The following is a 24625-nucleotide window of genomic DNA, read 5'->3' on the forward strand; positions in this document are numbered from 1 at the left end:
ACCTTTTGTTTTTTTGTATCTAATGAACATAGACAGCTATTCCATAAGTTTAAATATTCTATGAAGTACATGATGGAAAATAATGCCATTCTGATAATTTTAAGAAGTATTGTGGTAATGAATCTACATATTCTACATCCACCTTAAAATATGCACATAATCTATTGCTAATGAGTCATCCACACTTACCACAAACTTAGGTAAAATAGCAACATGTCATTATAGCCAATGTTGCTGCTTGATCAGACATTTCCATATAATATATAAGCAATGAAAAAAATGAGTAAAACTACAAAGTACAAATGGTTGTGGTTAAATGATTGCTGTGATGATCTTAAAGTGAATCCAATTATTACTTTTTTAGAAATTGTATATTAGTATACAAATACACAATACATAAAGTAATCTTTACACCATCAACTCATTAAAAAACTTACCAAATTCTCAAAATATCTTTTACTCAAATCATTATCTACAATGCAATGACTTATTAGTGTGGCTTAAATTTACAGAAAATACTACTGAGCCCTTGTGAACATATTACAAGATAAAAACATCTTCACCAAGGTGGAAACTCTTAACCAGCTAAGTGTGTGCACAAACAAATGAAAAATAAAACACATAATGCCCCCTGCTAAAGGTGGTGAGATACAAAAATTTAAAGGTTGACAGCAGTGTGATACATAGCTAATTATCTTTCCAGTAAACATGAACTTCTTGAATTTTCAGAGAACAATATGTATGTATGTATGTATGTATGTATGTATGTATGAATGAATGAATGAATGAATGAATGAATGAATGAATGAATGAATGAATGAAATTGTACAGTATACAGTACATACATAAAAAATGAAAGATCGCTCCAGAAATCCCATTTTATCACAGAGCCAGGAAAGAACAACTCTGGTACAGTATATGACTACCACCAAAATCTATGGGTAAGGAACCCAGGGAAACTTTAACAAAGGCAACTGGGGACAATCCAAAGATCAGCCAACTACCCTATTGCAACTGTAGCCCTTAAAAGGGGTTTAAGAAATCACAGTCACCACTGTAGGCTTATGGGTAGAGTAGAGTTGTGAAGTTACACAGCAATTTGTTACCCAATCTTAACTTGACAGTTCTGGCCACAAAATGAGACTGCAGAACTACCCTCAATTCTCGTCAATCAGTGTGGAAGCCTTGGGGAGGAAAGAGGGACTTATGTCATTCATTCCAGGTTTGGTCATAAAATTAAATTTTGTGACCAAACAAGTTTCAAGAGTGACTCTGGTATAAAAAGCCATTTATAGAATGAAAGGCTGCAGAAAAAAAGTTCCAGGTGTTGTGCAACAGATACCAATAAAAGGTGAGTTAATCATATTATAATGCAGCATTCCAGTGTTGTCCTGGACTGTTCTACTAATGTTCAGGGCCTCTTGTGTAAAGGTTACAATATGGCCCACATCAAAATTAAAATTGCCTTGATGAGGCCAGGTGCCAAACAGAATGCTACATGATAAAATAAATATCAACTTAGATATCCATGAGGCTCCACACCCAAATCTGAACCTGATAAATTTAACTAGTCAGTTTAAACACAAGGGACGAGAAAAAAAGTCCATCTTAAACTTATTTCTTGACTTGACTAACTAGCTGAATAAAAGAGGCATGGACTATAGCCAACCCCATTTCTTAAAATCAAAAGCTCTAAATAAGTAAAGGTCCTCTACTGTCTCTGGACAGAGAAACAGAGTAAGGTAGGAAAATACAGTAGTGTGGAAATCAAATGGTTCCTTGAAGCTGTACTGAACCAACTGACCATGAGAGAGAACAGAAAAACAACATTGTGCAGTTGTGTGGTTTCACAACTCATTAACAGAGAGTTCTCTCCCTCTCTTTAATAATTTTTAATTGATGAGGGATTAGTGTAAATCCTAACCAAGTTGTGTGCTTAAAGACCGAAGATGTCAAAGCGTAGTAAAGGCATTATAGCATCAACATCAACCCTCAGCTTTCAATGGCAGTATCATCTTAGCCCCACTTCAAGGGTGAGAGATGGTATTGGTGGGTGGGCTGATATTCAGATTAGCCCAAGACATCTTATTTTAAGGTTCACTGAGGTTGCTAACTGATAGAATTTGGCAGTCATATACTGTACATGAGTTGTTCTTGAAAGGTATTACAGCAGTGATATCTTCATTAGCCGAAACAATTGGTGTAGAGCACTTCCGGGAATGAGAGATTTCCGGGTAACGAGATGACTATCTCAAAGCAAGAAAAAATCCCTCATCCCCAGAATTTTCCGGGTACTGGGAAAATTTTCCCAGAATTTCCCCCAAAAATGTGCCCCTCAGAAAATCATTCCCAAAGCCAGAATTTTCCAGAAAATTCCAGCTTTGGAAACGATTTTCTGAGAAAATTTCAATTCCGGCCATCGGAGAGTTCCGGGTTTAAGGGATTCCGGCTAATGGAGATATTACTGTACTATGTTGTATGTAAAAGAAACTAAGATGAAATTCTCAACTCAACACCAGTTGCCTCAATCATCTGAAATTCATAAAAGCAATAATGCTACACCTCTGTAAAATATGTAAATCTCAATTATTGGTGCAAGCACTACGATAATGTTTTCATTTTTATCTTATTCTGAACATAATCTTCATTTAGTTGGGTGAGTAACTGATCAGCAGTAATTTACACTGATCCAACAGAGACCCCACTGAGAGGGGTGCTCTAGTGAGGGAATATTGAATGCCATTTACCAAATCATAAGTCATAAAATTAATGGGTATGGGAGCTGGTGATACTGGTACACTTGAGTTGAGGACACACAAAACAATACATTATTAGAAAGGTGCATCGTAATGTGATTTACTGCATTTGTTATTGTTCACAGCATAGGAGAGGATCAGGTAAAAGGCAGCTGACTTAATAATTATTCAACAAAGAAAGTTTGCACATGGAGTTATAATTTAATGAGAAGTCATTGAATGGAGATAAAATATAAAAAAAAAACATTACAAGAATGAAGATTAATATTGATGTTGTGCTGAAGGTGATGAGCAGCATAAGTGAGCATGCAACTTTCAAGATGTCTATTGGATTATGAGCCAGGCAACTACTGTACCAGTATTATGAAAACAGAGTAATCTATCAAAGTTCAGCTTTCAAAGGAAGAAAGATGAAGTCAGGCACAAAATGACAATAAAAATAAACTGATTTAAAATTATATAGAATTAGTTTAGACAAGGCTGCCACACACAAATCAGCACTGCAGCAACATATCACTATACTGTACAGGAAATCAGAAATGATAAGATAACGAAAAAATGTAATTGAAGTATGCATGTGAAGCTTCATTTGCCCCCAAAAAACTCTGCTAACCTCATGGTTTGTGTGGTGACTCTACATGGGCCTCTCATTAAAAAACTTGTTTTGGTAAAATTGATACTGACTCGTGCACACATGAATATTTCCCACTGTCAATATCTAAAATGTGAATAATGATTTCATAATACTGAAATGTAAAAAATAAAAATAAAAAACTCCTACTCCAATTCTCCTATCTTGTATTCAAACACATAATCAGCTCTTCCTGGGATTGGACGACAGTGAAATAGTTACCGGTAACTTTAGCTAATACAAAAAAAAATTAATTTAAGTGACTACATAATGCATATTGATAAAACTAAAACAATATCCTTTCTAACCTCTTAAGTATTCAGCAGCTCTCAGATGGACCTCATAGCTGATACAACCTTTTGCTTAAATGACTTTAAAACTATTGGCGGCTAATATCTAACACACCAAAATGCATCATCTCTAATAGTTCATAATGTACAGTACAGTACAGTACTCTTCTTATTTTTCAGCCTTTTCTATCTCAAGTGGTTGAGTGAATAAGTTGCAGCTTGTAGCCATAAATTAATGGTGATAAAGAAAAAAAAATATTAGACCCATGCAGAGTATTCTGCAAACATTTTACCACTGTACACCTCACATGCATTCAAACTTCTTTTGGAGCATCAAGGGAATGGCTTTGTAATAGACTTTTTGTGGAATTATGAATCTACAGAAAATTATGAATCTATGTAAAAATTATTACTACAGTTAGATACAGATAGCTACATGTGTAATTTGGCTCATGTATAGTATTACATATTTCCTTAACAGTGGATGCTATTTACAACTTCAAACCTTTTTTCTTTGAATTATTTTCACAACTTTATCAATATTTGCAATCTAGCAAAAGAATTCTATACAAATCCTGAGATACAGTTTCTTAAAATGACCATTTCATAGTGAAAAAGGTTTCAGACTAAGGATATAGATGATCAATCCACACTTGAACCTTGATAATTCATACTTATGGTATGTCACATCTATCCCTTCATAAAACAAGATCCAGTAGCCTCAAGTTCCCAGCCATCAAATACATTACAACTGCACAATGATAATGATTATCAAACTCATCCAAGATCGTGTTGGATTATATCCATATGTCAAGTATCATTGAAATCTGTTTCTGTTTGTTTGATTTATTGTGTTCATGACATGAGACACAAACACACTGAGAGACAAAAGTGGTTAGAACTTCACACAATAAGGACAAAATCCTGCACAGAATTTGACTGTACACAAAGTCATTATATGAAAGAACCATAGAAAAATGTTCCCAACAGAAGGAGGGAGATAATAAGGAACCTGTCAAGTTTAAAGCCAGTAAATACATTTTATGAGAGATTTTGTCTAGTTTCTATTAGCGCACTAATATTTGCACACTGTGTACAGTACTGTATAAATGAGGGATTGATCCTGAAATTCTGGTTCATAGCAGAACACAATTCTGGTAACTCCAGTTACAGTCCACAGTCTCAGGGTTGAAAACTGAAAACCTTAAGTATGTTTCCTTGATGTGCAGGGTATTTCCTTATTGACCATAACCACACGTCCCAGAAGACATTTTGTGCAGAATGAGTTACCAAAAGGTTAAGCGGTGAGTCTTGCCAATGTTCTAACAAAAATACTCTGTAATCCTCATACATTTGACTACAGTTCAGCAAGCTTTGATCACCTCACCAAATTCTGGTTGCAACAAAGTTAAGCCATAGAGCTACAGTAGTATCTTTAGAAATGCTGCCAAGAAGGCAAAGGGAGAGTAAAGTTACTATACTTTACTCAGTGTACTATAATGATCTCTGGAATTTTTTAGCATAATCTTTAGTTGGGATGAAACAAATGGCACATACTTAGGAAAAATAACAGCTATCAATCGAAGTTGCTGCTAAGAATATTTTTATATTCAACCAAAACCTGATTGAAAGAAGCTCGTATTGTTTCCATAAGAACTTTCAGACATCATTTAATTCATCAACCTCTAATACCCAGAGACAACCATGAAAATGGCAGTGACAAAAATTCCATAACAAAAGTAACACACCAGCACAATTCATGAATCTTAGTGGTGCTAGTTCTGACTTTCCACTGTGACCTTAATCCACAACCGTAACATTAAGGGAAAACTGATCCTAAAACCCTATCTACCAGTAAATCCATAACTAGGCTGTTTTAATTGATGTGCAAAACATTTTTGGATTCTAGGACAGCAGACTACCTTTAAGCCAGCAACTAGGGGGCTGGTCTTACAATTGCCAAACCATCCCAACCGAAATTTTTTCTTAAAAGGATGGATTTGAGGGAAAGGTGTCACCTAAAGACACGAGGTCTAAAGGCCAGGTCTACCTAACTGCATTTCAGAGTCAATCCAACATTCTGATAATGACTCAGGGACATTTTTGGTTTTGAATTTCACATTATGTAAGAGGCCATACAAAACCAAGTCATCAAGGCAAGGATAAGTGTAGGTTACTTCACAACATAAATTATCAAGGTCCAATGGTATCATGCATAATACTATAGTATAGTACAGTATACAGTATTATAAAAGCTGAAAGTTATCAAATGCTTTACATAATACCACATGCAATATGATCATTGCAGCTAAATCATTCCCCATGTAACTTAATCCAATTATCTAATTTGGTCACGAAGGTAATTATTGAAGAAAGTTAAACCTTCATTAGCTTTGTCTTCATCATTTATGAAATAGTAACTGCATTGATAATGATGTGAGTAAAAGAGTGGATGATGAAGCTGGTATGTACAGTACTACACTGTAAAACACGATGCTACACAAATGTAAAAATAAAACTCAACTTACATGAGAGGAATCTAACTTGGCTTTCTTAGGCTTTCGATTTCCTGCAAATAAAGACAAACATTCCAATTAATATTCCAAGAACAATTTAACAGGTTTAATACATTTTTTTATTTCTAATGTTTGCTAACTGTACTATTAAAATAAATAAATTAGTCTAAAACATTAAAAACACACAGAAAATATAAAAGGTTATGTACATATATACATCCACACACCCATTAAATTTCTGAAAGAATTTATGTACAGTGCTGAAATATGACCCATGTAATACTGTATTTACTTTTCAATGTACTGTATCCTTGAAAGTACATGACTTACAAACTACCCAATATAGAATTAAAATTTACTTTTGTGTTATATTCAAAGCTGTTTTTTGTGAAATATCTATAGTAGTAAAAGTAAAAGAAATATTAGCAAAGTACACAAACTTGCTGCAAGTGCTGGTTAGTATGATAAGGAATGTGGTGGTACAGGTGGTAGTAGTTTACTTGCTGGTTGTATGAAAGTTTGTGTAACTATATGGTACAGTACTGTAGTTGTGTGAGCTCTTCTACGTTAAGTGGTGTGGTGTAGGTAGTGGTAATTTAGAAGCTTATTTTGTTGATGTGACTGGTGATACCAAAAAAAAAAAGAACCAAAATTTAAGACAAGTAAATGCAAAATATGTGGTCTTGATGGTAGAATGACTTGTAAGCTTGAGTGATGACCTGAACAGACAGGCATACCAAAATCACGAAAATTCAAACAGTAACCTCAGTTATATGGTAGAATATATTGTAAGACATAAAATTTTAGGAAAATATTCCAGAAAAAATCATTTATACTAAAGGTGGCACACATTAACTCTCTGGAAACTGGTCTCAGACAGTTAGAAACTATTGGTGTGAAATGAAACACTGGTACCAATGGATCTACTAACCCAGCTAATAAACAGAAGGTGAGAGACCAGGACATATCATCAGTGTGAATACTATAATGCACAGCATCACAAACCACCACCACTTTTTTCTTTCTAGAAGTTCAGAATTTAAGTTTCTGCAGAGCTTTTATTATTATTTGATTCACACAAACCTCATCCTGCTAGGTTTGATACCAACAAAAGTGATGAACTTACACATTATTTCTTCCATACACTCCCTCGATTGTTAATAATTGGCGATACGGAGAAATACCATAAATTTTCTAGGTTCAATGACTCGGCTGCCTATTGTAACAGAAGGTGTGATTCCTGTTACTCTTTCAGTCGTCCCGTTTCATTTAATTTTCTTCATGTCTTTAGGCGTCACTCCTAATAATTTGTGGGTCCACATCCTCAAAAACAATATGAGAAACAATATATGTATGTTGTGTTGCCAATAGCAAGAGAAACAATTGAGACCCTGCAATTGTGTGTAAATGAGGCAGAAAGTCAGATCAGCAACCTGGGACTTGGTCACAAATTTTGGGATGCCATATGGGAGCAGGGTCTACCATTAGTATGAGCCAGGTGGCACATAAAACTCAGATTGATTACATATTTGTCAGGAAATCAGGCAGGAAGCTTTTTAGGGTTGTAAAGTGAAAGCTGGAGAAGAATGTGCTTGCAGCACAGATCGCTGTGTGTGTGTACCCTCCACATGTGCAAAGTAGTAGTAGAAGCTATCAGCGTCAATTTCATTCCCAAATTAGTGAAACACCCTCACTTAACCCCAGCAGAAAGATCACTCCTTGCACTACCACTGAGACTGGGGGGAATGGGACTGACCAATCCAGAGGAGATTGCTGCCACCGAACATCAAAACTCAGTTAACCTCACGGCAGCCCTCACGGACCACATAATAGCTCAGAACGCAACATGGGAGGTGGATACCAGTGAAGTAAACAAGATTCGAAGGTCCATTACGCCAGAACGACAGCACGGCCAAAGTGATAAGTTGCGGCAACTGTTGCTGCAAGTACCAGATAATTAAAAGAAAAAAGTAGCTATAGCGCAGGAGGTGGGCGCCTCGAACTGGTTAACTATGTTACTGATAAGGGCAAATGGTTTCAGTCTCAATAAACAAGAATTTACAGATGCCATTGCTCTAAGGTACGATAGGCCAGTAGAAGGTTTGTCCTACCAATGTGTGTGTGGCTCTTCCTATGACGTCGATCACGCCATGGTGTGCAAGAAAGGGAGCTTCATATGCAAGAGGCATGACGAAGTAAGGGATCTCACAGCAAATATGTTGAAGTAAATCTGCTGTGATGTCAGGGTAGAACCGACCCTCCTTCCATTGGAAGGTGAGATTTTCCAACACAGGACTTTAAACACATCCAACGAAGCCCATGTTGACGTCAGTGCTCGAGGATTCTGGACGTGGGGACAGCGAGCCTTCTTCGACATCAGGATTTTTTATCCCAAGGCCGCATATCACCGTAACTTAGCTCTCGATGCTGCACACAGGAGGAATGAGAACGACAAGATAAGGGGATACGGGGAGAGAATTCAGAATGTTGATCAAGGCAGTTTCACTCCTCTAGTGTTCACAACCTCTGGTGGGATGGGACCAAGTGCAAGATGCTTCTATGCCAGACTCGCGGAGGTGATATCCGAACAGAAGCAGCAGCCCAGAAGTTTTGTTACAGCCTGGATGAGATGTCGACTGTCCATCTCTCTCCTTCGGTCGGCTTTGCTCTGCCTCAGGGGAAAGAGAGCATCGGCCCCAAAGCTGACAACAGTTGCAGATATTGACTATGAGGCAACAGTCACTGAATGCCACATAGATCTGCAGCTCAACTAACTCAACACAGCCAGGATAGCTTCTTATATATTAGGATATTTAATATTAAGGTAATAAAATGGTGGCGAAGAAATGGCTATTGAGGGAGGCTGGAGGCCATTAAAAAAAAGAAAAAAGTAATAGTAGGGGTAGTAGTAGCGTGTGTGTGTGTGTGTGTGTGTGTGTGTGTGTGTGTGTGTGTGTGTGTGTGTGTGTGTGTGTGTAATAATAATAATAATAATAATAATAATAATAATAATAATAATAATAACAATAATAATAATAATAACAATAATAATAGTAATTAATGGTTTATTAAGAAAACATGGCAGCCCGAAGGCTGAAAATATACAATGAACAGAGGTGATAGGTTACATATGGTGTATGGTGGAAGTGGGTCACTTGATTGACAAAAGCTTTCAATACAAAAATATAAGAAAGAAAGAGTCAACATATAGATTAACTATAGATCTGATAATGTTTGAGCTGGACTTGTAAACATTCTTGTGACCTGCTGTTGGCGCCCACTGTCTGGATGGCCGTTGCTTCATACCTGGATGTTAATCCGCTACCTCACTACAGCTGTGTGTGTGTGTGTGTGTGTGTGTGTGATATATTGCTAAAAAGGAGCAGGGTAAGGGTGTTTGTTCTGAGATGGAGAGTGTGGAAATTGAAGGAACAGTGTATTAGGGAAGCATTTTATGCTGAGTTGAGAGGAGTGCAAATGGCCAATGACAATGTCTTTTTTGAGTGGTTATGGCATTATATGAGGGCTCAAGAACTTCTGTAAATAGTATACAGTGTAAAGAAAGTGAAGAATTGTAGGTTAAAATAAAGGTTCATAAAGGTTCTGTCTTGAACACTCATTCAGTTTATCATGATGTTAGAGGCACTACTGCAAGTTTTTAGGACTGGTCCACCCTGAGAGTTGCATGGGGAAGATTTACCAGTACTGTAGTGTTAATAGTATTGCAGAGGTAATGGAGTATTTTAAGAAATGGAAAGTCAAAGGAAATGAAGAGTGAAAGTGGTGAAAACAAAAGTAATGATTAGTGGTGTGAGTGAAGGACCTGTGGTGGAAAGTGGAAAATGGCCATGTGCTGTCTGTAAGAAGGAAGTCATTCAGTAACATGCAGAGGTGTAAATGACAGACCGTTGGATGTTGCTGTATGTGCAGGTAATCATGTTGCCTTAGCAAGGCTGGAAAAGCATGACACTGGGGATACATCCCTGGATTGTAGAGTTCTGCTCCCTGAGTGATATGGTTAATGTTGGAAGTAGTGCCAAATCCAGGTCAGTTGAGAGTCCTAAGTGTCTGGAAGAAGTTTAGGAAGTAATTGTCTTCACTTCACTTGAAAGGAAAGTTGTATGTAAGCAATGTGTTATTATAAGGAAATGAAACACAGGCAGTAAGAGGAAGACATACATAGCATACTGTATTGAAATGGGAATAGCAAGATGGATGTGTAATGTAATGTTGAGAGATAAAAAACTCTGTTCTGAGCTAAGAGGATAGCTGACAGCTGGGTAAAGATAATAATGTGTAAAATGGCAGGTAAAGGACAAAGGGAAAGCAGAAGCAAGATGAATAAATGAAAATGAAAAACAACATCAGAGTGGATGCAAATTCTGCCTATGAACTGTTACCATGGCTGAATAAATATTGAAATTGTGACGCTACTGTAATTTATTTTAATGTAGATATTGTACTGCTGTAAATTGCTTCATGTCAAACTCTTTTGATGGAAACACCTAAGACATTAACTTTTCTTTATTTTACTTGATCCATCCTTTATTTCTTGAATTCAACAACAAACTTAACTTTAAATTCTTTCTTCTATTCAATTTCCTGCTTGTAACATCCAGTATAGTAATGTACACACACATTACATCATTGGCTTACAGCTATGGAGGATGACTGACATTGTCCACACCACTATATTTCATAACTATAGCATTCTCTGGTAAACAATTAAATCATATGCTGTGCAGTATAAAGCTGTACTATCCTGGCAAAATTAACACAATATTTCTATGCAGTGGCAAAATTCATATACATAATCAAAATACAATAAATTCAAAATATCAAGCATTCAACTGAGAAACCAACAAAACTGCAGGGTTCTCTGCCTTAGCCATTCAGTACTATCGTTGGTCAAGTCTAAAATAAACTACCACACCCCTTCCTGAAACAATGAAACCACAGTTCTAAGTAAAGATACCTGAATTTCCTCATACGCTATGATACTTATATTAATTATCAATATTACACTAATTAAAAATATACTGTATATACTGTACTGTATATATATTACCTAAACTTGAGGGATATTGGAGTTTTAATTTTAAGAAGAATTATTGTATGATACAGTATTGCACTAGAATCTCCCAAATTCAGGTAAATTCTGGCAAAATATAAAGTAGTTAATAAACATCAATATCAAAACAAATATGATAAATATAAGAAACATCATGTTTCATTAGTAAAAAAACATGACTCCATTATCTTTGCAGTGGGTTTGAGGGTTCAATTTTGGATTTCAAACCTGACATGTTTGCTGTTCAAATACTCTGGCCATGTTTTTTATATATTATCTACAAGTGATCGCGGGCCCATTGTGCCCGGTGAAAATTGAATGCTCGTGCTTGGCTAGCGCGCAACCTCCGTCCGGCTGACAGCGTACAGCGTACAGCGAATGAAGGTGCGCCAAGTCCGTTGACTTGCATGGTTAATTAGGGTGCGCCAAGTCAATAGACTTGCATCGTTTTCCATCGTTAATAAAATGGTTAATTAATGCCTTCCTAAATAAACCATCGACATGGGACCAGGTTTGTTCCACTCTACGAATTTTTTGCGATTTTTCCACCAAGTTTGATGAAAAACGATTGTGCCGTTTCGGCTGCCCAGAACAGACAGACACACGGCTATTCCTATAGTATATAAGATGGACTTACTGGTTATGTCTTCACTAATATGCTTATCATCACCTAATCCACTCTTATTCTTTCTGTAGCCTAACTCTGTCTCATAGCTTTATTAATCCTTGACTATATCACAACAGTATGTTTTCTCCATCGTTCACCAAAATTTTATGAAAAAAAAAAAAATGACAGTCAGAGACTTTGTCAGTAATCCCTCGCCAACCACGGGTTTAACATCTCCGTCCACAGTTCCAAATACTACAGTATCCATATTTTATATACACTAGTACAGTAGTGTACAATATTTTACCAACCACAGTCTCCAGTTTTGAGTGTATCCACAGGTTTCCCCAGCCAATGCAGGAAACTTCTTGCCCAAAGAAGCCAAAATGTTTGCTAGACTAGATCTATCAAGTTGTTTGTCTTGTTCACTTCATCATGTATGTGTTCCCCAAACCTCTTTAAATCAATCAGATTATTTTCATCCTTCATATTTTACACTACAGGGCAGCCACACCCCTCGTGGTCCAGGTGTAGCCACTCCACCCATTCACCAAGTCACTAACACTCAATAGGATATACAGTGCAGTGGTCCCTCGGTTAAAGAGCACAATCCGTTCCAGCAAGTTGCTCGTTAACCGAAAAACTCGTTTACCGAAACCATTGTTTCAATGGGTTTTTGGGTAATTGGTTCCAGCTCACCGAAAACTGCCTAAATTCAACAAAAAAGGTAGAAAAGTAAACTTACTTTGAGGTGTGTATGTAGAAGTCTCCTGGATGATGATGATGGGAATTAGAATGGGGGTGGAGGAGAAGGGAGAAGAGAAGGCATTGGGGTGGAAGAGAAGTCTCCCCATGGCACCATTTCACCCATAAAATTTTAGTTCTCTTGGTTTAATTCAAGATTATTTTCCTTAAATCAACACTGCACTGCATTATATATTGTCAATATGGAAGGTAAATCGTTAACCAAAATCTCGTTAACCGAGGCGCTCGTTAACCGAGGGATCACTGTATACTGTACCTCTATTTATAAAGTGCAGTCTACATAAATAGAAACACCATTTATTCACTAATTTGAAGGAAATTAATTAATTTAGAATATGTTAGAACTTTTTAGTAAAATCATCTTCATGGTTTTACAGCCAATTTCCACATTTGTCAGTTAACCATGATTACCTGATGGCATGGTGTCCCGGTTGCCACCTGGCAAACTTGAAGCAAGTTTTACTGTTGGATGTCCTTCCTATTGCCAATCTATTTTTTTACAGAGTGGGAAGTGGGGATTATATGTAGGATTTCCACACACCCTCTTAGCTGGCAAGGGAGGGTCACAACTTTTTGAGGTTCTCAAAGATTTTACTTTTTTTTAATGCCATCAAACATTATACTGTACAATATCATAAAATACTAAAGAAGAAAATAATTCAGTCTACTACCGGTAACATATAATTTAAAAAAAAAATGGGAGGAATACTCAAAAACACTGTAGTGTGTGCACTTTGGGAGAACTAAGAAGTGCAGCTGACGGACACATAAACCGATACGAACTTACTCTAATGGGCTTAACTCTTAAATGTATGTTCTCTGCCCTTATGCTTATGATCTCCTGTCCCCCAAAAAATTAATATATGAACATATACTGTTCATACACAAATTGTAGGGAATAAATAGTTCACATGCATACTGTGTTTGCTTTGCCAAGGGGAGGATTGAGGCTAGGCATGAAGCATCAGGTAAGACTGTTCCATTATAGTGGCTTTTTTTTTATAATACCTGTAGAAGGAACTGTACAGGATTCTTATACAAACCCTATACTGTAATTATTTTTTCTAATCTTGAGCTGTACATTATAGAACATAGGCTTTTCTCTCAGGGGGTCATTTCCCCTTACCTTTATTTCCTATTAGACCCAGCCCTCATCAATAAGTTTTGCCAATCATGAGGGAATTCTAAAACATAACCCCAGAGTTTAGTGAAGGATTACTTTATAATCATTTATACACTATATGATCTCTGATATCACACAGTTTTGAAATTTGTATTTTCTTGCAAAATTTCTGCATAATAGTTACTATATCATTCATTATTTACTGAATGCACAGAATATTTGTATTACAATACAGTACTGTATCATTATGACATAATTATACTTACCTGTACTTGTGTAATATACAACTGTATAACATATCCTTTATTCCTTTAGTAATGGTTGATCAGGAAGTTCAACAACATCAACTTTATGATAAATATTTGATCACTGGTTTTTCCTTCAATCCATAAGTAAGAGTAACCAGAATTAAAGAGAGGTTGTAGTGTCCTCTATGTAAATACAGTAATAATATTTCTATACCTAACTGCAGAGTACTGACTTCTAACAGATAATGTGCAGTTTAATATAGTATAGATAATTTAGTGTGGCCATCACTGAATAATGTAAGTGCACAGCTTCATCAAGCTTTTACCTAGTGCTTCAACTCCCCATGCTAAACTGACTTAACAAGTGAGTATTGGTAGGTGTAGCAAGAGGTGACTCAGTGAGGAATTGAAAAAGTACATGTCTTCCATTGGCCATTGCATCAAACCTAATTTGCCATATGCCATTATATTGGGGCAATAAGGTATAATGACCACACACCACCACAAACCCATGTACTGGTGCATATGCAATCCTTATGCTGAAGCAAAAATAATACTACGGTCACGGGGTGCCCCACCACATCCAACATCAGGAACACCCTTCCATGTTTGTCATGTCACGAAAACTGATAGAAGGCTGATGTCGGGTATCACGGCTAACCCACAAAAGCATGGAATATGGCCATAAAACATTGAAGATGATATGTTGTAGAGTATTATTTATTCAATATTATTGTACTGTATTTAATTTTAAAATTTTTTATGTACAGTACAAGCATATACAGGTAGACCCCGACTTACGACTGACCCAACTTACGTCAATCCGCACTTATGACCTGCTCTGACCGTACGCACATACGACCGCCGCAGTCGTGACCAAAATTTTTTTCAAATGAAGCGTGCATTTTCTATACCTTAACGTTTCCGTCCTGAGCGAGAGCATGGCTGGCTTGGGTCACCGTGTGGTTACACTCACTCAGTACAGCACTTAGTTGGTGTTTAGCTATTGTATCCTATACTGATCGCGCTGTGTACTTATGTTATTATCGTATTTAATTGACTTTATAATGACTGGAAAGCGTACAAGTGAGAGTGCTGGTGGTGCTCCAAAGAAAAGGAGACAGGCAATTACTTTTGAGATGAAAATGAAGATAATACAGGTAATGCAGTATGAGGATGGTAAAACTGTAGCAACAATCTCACGGGACCTAGGTTTCTCGCACTCGACCATATCCACTATTCTGAAGGACAAGGAACGTATTCGTGATGTAGTGAAAGGAACAACACCTATAAAGGGAACTATAATTTCGAAGAAAAGACAAGGTCCTATTCACGATATGGAAAAATTATTGGTGATATGGATAGAAGACCAAACACAGAAACGTGTACCCTTAAGCCTTCTAATCTTACAGGCTAAAGCAAGAAGCCTGTTCCAAAGCCTGAAGGAGCAGGCAGGAGATGAATGTGAGCAAACCTTTACAGCAAGTTATGGGTGGTTTAATAGATTTAAAAAACGCTGCAGTTTATACAATGTTAAGGTGAGTGGAGAGGCAGCTAGTGCTGATGTTGGTGCTGCCAAAGCTTTTAAGGAGGAGTTAGATGATGTGATTGTGGAAGGGAATTATTTGCCTGAGCAAATATTCAATGAGGATGAGACTGTAATTATTGCGGAAGCACATGCCAGAGCGGACATACATCCACAAAGAGGAAAAAACAATGCCAGGATTCAAGGCATTTAAGGACAGAATTACACTTCTGTTGGGAGGGAATGTTGCTGGTTTCAAGCTAAAGCCCTTCATGATCTATCATTCAGAGAACCCCAGGGCTTTTAAGCATGTCAGCAAGCACACACTGCCAGTGTTTTATCGCAGTAACAAGAAAGCCTGGATGACCATTGTACTGTTTGAGGATTGGTTCATGAATTGTTTCATTCCTCGAGCCAAGGAGTATTGTCTGCAACAACGGATTCCATTCAAGATTTTGCTGATTTTGGATAATGCTCCGGGACACCCACCACACCTGGACGACGTGCACCCTGATGTGAAGGTAGTGTACATTCCACCTAACACTACCTCTGTCATCCAACCTATGGATCAAGGTGTTTTGCTGCCTTTAAAGCGTATTATTTACGTACAACCTTCGCTCACGCTGTTGCTGCTACTGAAGGTGAGAAAATGCTCAGAGAGTTTTGGAAGGAGTGCAACATTTTGTTATGTATAAAGAACATTAGTGCAGCATGGGATGAGGTTACAGGTCAGTGCATGAATGGAATATGGAAGAAAGCCCTGAAAAGATATGTGAACAGTTTTAGAAGATTTAATGAAAATGAAGTTACTTCGGATATTAGTAACAAGATAGTGGGGTTAGGTAAATAGCTTCAGTTAGAAATTGATAATGAAGATGTTGAACAGTTGGTTGAAAGTGTAGCAGAAGAGCTCAGTAATGAAGATCTCATCGAACTGGAAGCACACAAAGATGCAGAGGAAGAAGCCAGTCTAAATGTAGAAGAAGGACCTGCACCCCCCAAAAAGTTTTCAGTGAAGCAAATGGCAGAGACATTTGCTACAATTAATAAAGGAATGCAAATGTTTGATGGCATGGATCAAAATTATGAGCGTTATGCCAAAGTTGACAGAATGATCCAAGATGCACTTGCTTGCTACAGAGAAATTTATAATGAAAAGAAAAAGCAAACTGTGCAGTCTAAATTGGACATCTATTTTAAGAAGTTCCCCAGTGCTGTCTCCTCACATCCCACCAGTGCTGCCTCTTCACTCCCTCAAGATGATCCAATACCTTCAACCAGCAAGTTTCAACAGTACATAAACCTGTCTGAAGAAAGCGACATTGATGACCCACCCAGCCCTGTCTCCTCCTCTGCTTCATCCAATTAATATAGTCTCCATGTATACCTGTAGATAGAAAATTATGGGGGCCCCATGTGCTGACTACATTAAAGGTAAGTGCTCAGTCATACTGTATCCATTACTCATTATTTATTACTTTTACTGTAATGTATTTCATTGTATTTTTTTTTTTTTTAATCTATGTCGGACTTACGACCATTCCGACTTATGACCTGGATTTAGGTCCCTAACCCTATCATAAGTCGGGGACTACCTGTAATAAGAATGTTTTCTTTAACAAATGCAAGGAGGGGAGGAACCTTGCGTCATCAGTACTCAGATGTGTACAGTGTTCGCACAAAATTTTGATCCCATTTATGTAATTAGAGGTATTTTATGCTAAAATTAGAGCCTGGTTACAGTCCACCCAAATGAATTACCGGTAGGCATAATTTTTTTTGTCTACTAAGAAAGTGGTGCCTCGGACCTCTAAATACAAGATTCCTACAGGGCCAGTGTGTTTAGCTGTATCCTGGGACAGTTGCATCAGTTTCTGCCACATTTAGGTGACAGAAAAATCATTATACCACTATACTACCCCAATTTTTTTCCTCTTAGAACAGTCACCATGAGCAAAAAAGTTCTTATGAATGAAATCCAGGATGAGGCACAGCAACAATTAAGACTGAAGGGTGTAGCACAAAATTTTCATACCATTCTGTTTCACCACAGAAATCATCTCCTGGAAGACACAGAAAGACCTCCAAGACCACTAACATGCTTAGGAGATGAGAAGTGGTGAAGAATCTGACAATGTCTGCAGCAAAATTGAAGAAAACCCACCACAATCTCTTAACATATGTCAGAACATTCAATTTAACACTGAATGCAAAAGGAGATAAAAATGCCATCTCATCTGACATAAAATCACTCCATGTGAAGCATATGTAAGAATTTTCAAGTGCTGGAATGGCCTGGGAACTCACTGGACCTCACCCCGACAGAAAATGCATGGAATCAAATGAAACTCAAGCTGTTAACTTGGAACACATCATCAGTACCTCGCCTGCAACAGATGATCAAGCAAATTTGAATATAGACTGTGATTATTTCCAAAAACTTACTTAATTCATGCCAAATCAACATTAACTCGTGTTAAAATTTAAGGGAAATATGATAAGCTATTAAATAATATAAATTACAGCTTGCATGTATTTTACTATATTTAATTTATATTTAATTTATGCTTTTATTAAGTCATGTAAAATGTCACAAGAATCAATATTTTTTGCCGACACTGTATGACTAGCCGAACATTAAAGTTTAATATCAACTGTATTGTATTATGAGGTAATTTGCTTTTGAAATAAAGTAAAACCATCCTCTGTAAATGTATGAAGCAAGAGAATCATGTGCAACATGTGAATGGAGATGTTTAAATAAGCTACAGACAAACAGGAATGGCACAGAAGAGAAAGGAGGAGGATTTTCTCAAGAGGGAGAGAAAGCTCCCTTTCTCCTTTCTTGATTGAGAAATAAGAAGAGAACTTCCCATTTCCTCTCTTTTCTTTCTCATTTTTCTCCTCCAAGAGGAGAAGTAAAGAGGAAAAAGGGAAGGAAAGAACAAGACTCACTCTCTCTTCCCACCTCATTAGTAGCCCACTAAATTGTAGAACAAAATATATTTTATTCACAAAAAGTATACCAAAGTATGCCTAGCCCGGTTACCAGAAGGTACTCTTTGGTACAGCAAGGTACTCTTCTTAAGTAAACCTAGGTACAATAGGATATTGGATTTAGGTGTAGGTACACCAAAGTACAAGCTTACCATGGTACAGGAGGCGACTTTCTTATATAACGGCTTTTTACCATAACTATACACTTTAAGGCGGCTTTTTACCATAACTATACGCTTTAAGGCGGCCTTTTATTTTACAGTGTAATTATAACTGGCACCTATCTGTAGTGGTGATGGTGTATTCTTCAAATCAATCTTTGTTTTATTCTATCTCATACTGTACTGTGCACATATACCCCACACAAACGTTGAATAAGAATAAAGAACTCATTGGGTGTGACTGTTCTAACCAATGTGGACAAGTCCAAGTGCTTTTTATCTCTTATTAATCTTCATTTTTTTACACTTGCATTCTTTCACTTTCTTCTCTTCTAAGTAAACTAGCTGTCAGGTTTTTCTCCAATCTTATTTGTCTTTGTCATTAGCGATGATGGAAGTAGTGCTGCCATTTAGAGCAGCTGTGACCCTTGTTAGCCATGTTTCTGGTACAAGCACTCCCTGACATTCATACCACACATACATACCCTGCATTCCCTAGTCACTATACATATATCTGTGCAGGATATAAATGTGAACAGTCAAGGAGTGAGGATGGACATTATTTCTTATTGTACTGTATGGGTATTTCTGGTCCCTTGTTCAGTGTTGTTAGTGTGGTAATGTGGGGTGGTAAATGGTGGACTGCTGGAGGTCTCCTGTAGGTCTCTCAGAAATACTCCACTATGAATTTATTAATGTCCTACGGTATACGAGGTTCATACAAGACAATCCTCGTAAATCCCTGTGAGCGATTATCACTGGAATATTGTCCTTTGTATCCCTGTTCTCCCCCTTCCAACCCCCTATATCCTTGGCTCTCTGCCTTGCCCTCCTTGGCATGTTGTGTTGTGGTTTTTTTGTCCAGTATTTCATATATCTTTGTAAATACTCATTATTTCATTTATCATAAGGTTTAGTTAACATGCAGTGATAAAAAACAAACAAACATGAACTGTAATTGGGGGTTGTAAGTTAAATCTGGGGTAATATTTCAAGACTCAAAGACAATAACCGAAGTGCAAATTGTAATATTTATAACTCACTCTGTGTGTGTGAGTATTTCCCATACCTTTCACAAAGTTACATCATCAAATACATCACACAATATTTAAACATCATACTTATATCAGAATAAGGGATACAAAAAAATAAAATAAATAAATAAATCCAAAACATATAAAAATTATATAGTGACTGCGGATGGCAGAGTATTCTTCCTCTGGGAGCAAGCCAAGAACTGTACTCTAATTATAAAAAAATAAATACCAAAAATGTATGGTTTACAAATGCCTTACTTACATGACCAAGGCACCTAATGTTTCACCTATTTCATCTAATGTAAGTGTTCAGGCAAGGTGTATGGCTTTTCAAAGTACTGTAAGTACAAATAATACATGGAAGAAAATTCTGCTTAATAGTTCTTTGTCCTATTAAACAGAACTTTACAATAAGGTCAACTTCTGAGTGTACATACAACACTAATTTTTCATCGGGTTTCTTAGTCCTTTTATTATTCATTGAGTCAATAATAGTAAAAATAAAATATTAGTAGAATTTTCAGCTCTGGATAACCACTAACAAAGAAAATGTGACATAACTGGTTTACAGCTGTGGAGAGTGATGATGATATAAGATAATGGAGCCATGTTTTATATAAGATAACCTGATTTTTATCTTACACTACTGTACTTCATATTTACATTAGTTATGATGAGGATTATCAGTACTGTATATAAAAAAATGTATATTAAGAAGAATAGGAACTCCTGCTTATCTCACCTGATGATTAAACATCATAATGCTAAATAATGAGGAGGTGGCCAATGGGGGTTAGGTTAGTATTAAGTGTTGAACCCTTTAATTACAGTACTGGAAAACTAAGACACTCATACCTCCAATGGTCAGGTGAATTATTGCGAAAAAATGTATGTGGATAATACAGTAATCATGAGTAACTTAAATATCATAGAATATGAGAAGTCAGGTTTAATTTCTTAGAATTAATACTCCATTATCTCTGTGTGAATAAGTGATAGTGGTGAAGGGTTTATGAGCTGACACCTATCAGCACATGAGCACCACAACAGATATAGTGTTGATATTCTGTTTGATATATCACTACTGTGGTCATAATTTCTACGTTATCTGTGAATTTACGTATCATCATGAATCACTAAAATTTTTATCAACATCTCATTTTTTGCTGTGAACCAGCAGTGCTAAGCTGATTTTTTCATTAACTTTTATTATTAATATTATTATTATTATTATTCAAAAGTGACAGATTTCTTCATGGCATCTTAACTGTCAAATGTTATCATTAATCCTTGTTTAATTAATCACAGCATTATGTTATGTAAATACCGTAATACAGTGGTCCCTCGGTTAACTAACACAATTCGTTCCACAGTCGTTCGTTAACCAAAAATTTCGTTAACTGAATCCATTACTTCAATGAAATATTGGGTTATTGGCTCCAGCTCCCAGAAAAATACAGTTCTACCCCGCTTTACGCGGTCAATTGAACCCACAGGGTACCGCGTTAAGTGAACAACAGAACATATGGGATTAATTCCAATAGAGACTGGCCCGACCCCCAAACTCCACTTTTTGACGACACACAACTATGTTGGAGTAAAAATTTCATCTTAACTTTATGATGGTATGAACAAACAAGTAATATAGAAGAGGTTAGGTTAGGAAAAATAAAGGTTAAGTTAGGAAAAATAAAGGTTAGGTTAGGAAAACTAAAAGTTAGGTGTAACACTTACGTTAGAAGAAGAGATGGGTCGGCATACGGGGATGGAGGCTGGTTCCGAGGCAGAGGGCAGATTACTGGCCCTCAGTGATAACGTCAGTGATAACGCAACAAAGACACACACTGCACAACCTTACAGCCCGGCTTGCACAGGCAGAGGGAGGCGGAGGCGGGAGGGGAGGGAGGGAGGAGGAGGAGGGAGGGAGAGGAGTGGCAGGCGGCAGGTGGGAGCGGGTGGCGGGTGGGTCGAATCTAAAAATAGCATCTCGAGCCGGACACTCTGCGCGTATATGGGTAGATGAACCGCGTTAAGTGAAAGTTCGGTTCTGGCGAGGCACCGCGTATATGAGAAATCGCGTTAAGTGAAACCGAGTAAAGCGGGGTACAACTGTACATACAAAGTAAAAAAAAAAAAAAAAAATGTAGTAAAGTACACTTACTTTGAGGTGTGTATGTAGAAGGTTCCTGGTTGATGATGATGATGGGAATTAGAAGTGGGGGTGGAGGAGAAGGGAGAAGAGAAGGAAGTGGGGATGGAAGGAGAAATCACCTTTCAGGGTACCCATGCTTGGTGCATTAATTTCACCAATAACATTTTAAGTTCACTAGGTGCAATTCAAGATTATTTTATTTAAATCAACACTGCACTGCGCTATATATTATCAATATGTTAGCTAAATTTCAGAATGACCAATAATTTCAATGTAAAAATGCAAAAATATTCAAGACGCCAACATAATCGATGTTCACTCCACTGTCAACAATGCCACACTGACGCCTGGTGGGTGAGTCAAGCGGCTGATGGGCGCACAAAAAACTAGTTCCCTGTACTGCATATATTATCAATATGTTCACTAAATTTTAAAATGACTAATAATTTTAATATAAAAAATGCAAAAATATTAAAGAGCACAACTTTCTTGATATTTACTCCACTGGAAACAAATGTACCGTAAACATAGAACAGATTACTGAATTGGCAGACTAGCTCATCAGCTGATGCTTACAAAAAATGTGTTTGTCGTAAGGATTTTGTTAATCAAAGTTTTGTTCATTAACCGAATTGAAGATCCCCGCTTTACGCGGTTTCTCATTTACGCGGTGCCTCGCCAGAACCGAACTTTCACTTTCCGCGGTTCATCTACCCATATATGGGCAGAGTGTCTGGCTCGACGCTATTTTTAGATTCGCCCCTCCCGCCTGCTCCCGCCTCCGCCTGGGCAAGCTGCGCGGTAAGGTTGCGCGGTAAGGTTGCGCAGTGCATGTCTGTTGCGTTATCAGTGACGTCATATGATGTATCGGACTGTGATTGGCCATGCATCCCTACCTCCCTCCGCTGCTAGCTGTAATTGGTTTAAAGTAATATGACGTGTCCACCCGCAGGAGGGAAGGAGTAAAGACGACGCTTGACCTAACCGCGGCTGTTTCATCCCTCCAGGCCACACCGTGTATACGTGCATCCATTGTTCTGTGAAATGCCTTCCACCGGACCACCGCCCCCAGAGTGAAACCTTTCCTTACCTGGACCCAGCCGCCCTAAGCCAAAGAAGATACGCCGTTCCCTAAGCTACGAAGTGAAATACCAGATAATTCAAGATTTGGAGAAAGGAACACGTCAAGCTGATCTCGCGCGCCAGCATGGAGTCAACGAATCTACGATTCGTACTAAGAAGGATGCAGCCAAGATCAAAGAGCACATGAGAATCACAGTCTGCAGGTGCCTCAATGATCAAGTATTGCCAGAACAAGGTGCTGCTAAAGGTGGAAAATTTGCTGGCGAGTTATTTGTTTCATCAGGCGCGATGCAACATGGCAGTGGACACGCGATTCGTTCAAGAGTACGCACGTGAACTGTACGCAGCAGTGTCACGTAAGATGGGAATTGCAGAGCCCAAACCCTTCAATGCTTCCTCTGGTTGGCTGCATAGGTTTAAGAGGAGGAACAATATCACCAACATCAACATTGGTGGTGAAGAAGCGAGTGCTGACCGTGTGGCGGCTAGAGATTTTCCTCCGTTCTTACGTGAGGTTATAGAGGAAGGGCAGTTCACTGACGACCAGGTGTTCAACATGGACGAATCCGGCCTTTTTTGGAAAAAGCTGCCTACCAAGACCTTTGTTGTCCAGTCTGCCAGCAAGGTTCGGGGTCGGAAGTTGCAGAAGGAGCGCATCACCATCCTCTTTACCACCAATTCCTCCGGTACCTGTAAACCAAAGTTATCGGTGATTCACACAGCCCGCAAGCCGCACGCCTACAAGAGCATGGACATGACCAAGCTAAATGTCCACTGGCTGACCGCACGTAAGGCGTGGATGTTCTCTACACTGTCCCTCTCCTGGTTTGATTGTTTCGTTCCCGATGTGAAGAAATTCTGTGAGCAACAGAATGTGCCATTCAAGATTTTGTTGCTGCTAGACAACGCACCAGGACACTCGCGCCTACTGTTAGATCGTCACCCCAACGTAAAAGTGGTCTTCCTTCCTCCCAACACTACGTCTATAATACAGCCCATGGACCAAGAATTGATCTGTAATGTAAAAGCTGCATTCTCTGCTAAAAAATTCAACCTCCTGAATGACTACACCAAGGAAGAGTTGCGTAATCTGAGTGACACCAACACCGATAGCAAGAGCAAAGACGACGAGGATCAACGGTTGGCAGAGCAAGAAGTACTTTTGAAACAATTCTGGAGAACATTCAACGTCAAGAAAGCTGTGGACTTCTTGGTGGAGGCATGGGATCAGCTGTCTGTAGCAACTGTTCGTCACGCATGGAGACATGTGTTGCAAGGCATTCCGGGTGTTAGGCAGAGTAAATCTGTGACTGGTGAGGTTCAGACTGATGCAGTAGCAGTGGACCTTGCCAGAGAAGCTGCGCAGTGTGTTACAGCTGCAGGCTTCTCCGAGACCACCAACGACGACATCCTGGAGGTGATAAGGGATCCTGATGTGACTACCGACGAGATGGTAGATGATGATGACGTCAGTGAAGAGGCAGGTGGTGCGTCATCCCAAGAAGAACGCCGCTTATCCCATAGTAATGTAAGGGGTGCCATCGAGTGTATCGAGAAAGTCAAGCTCCTCCTTTCCGACGACCCTGACGCAAACAGGTATGAAATCTTCACTACCCAGCTGTTGCAGACTATGGAGCCCTACATCAAGGTTTATCACAACATA

The 24625-nt window shown here is 38.1% G+C and overlaps 1 protein-coding gene across 2 annotated transcripts in view; it reads right to left on the reverse strand.

Moving 5' to 3' along the window:
- The window catches only part of LOC121863231 (bromodomain-containing protein 3-like), a 244323-nt gene that overhangs the window by 22070 nt on the left and 197628 nt on the right, over positions 1-24625 (reverse strand). For both annotated transcript variants that reach the window (XM_042361722.1, XM_042361723.1), the window contains exon 13: positions 6206-6246. In XM_042361722.1, the coding sequence (XP_042217656.1) occupies positions 6206-6246 (41 nt within the window). The remainder of the gene's footprint in view (positions 1-6205; positions 6247-24625) is intronic.

This window comes from Homarus americanus, unplaced genomic scaffold, assembly GCF_018991925.1.
Source record: "Homarus americanus isolate GMGI-L3 unplaced genomic scaffold, GMGI_Hamer_2.0 scaffold46197, whole genome shotgun sequence".
In the NCBI taxonomy this organism is placed as follows: Eukaryota; Metazoa; Arthropoda; class Malacostraca; order Decapoda; family Nephropidae; genus Homarus; species Homarus americanus.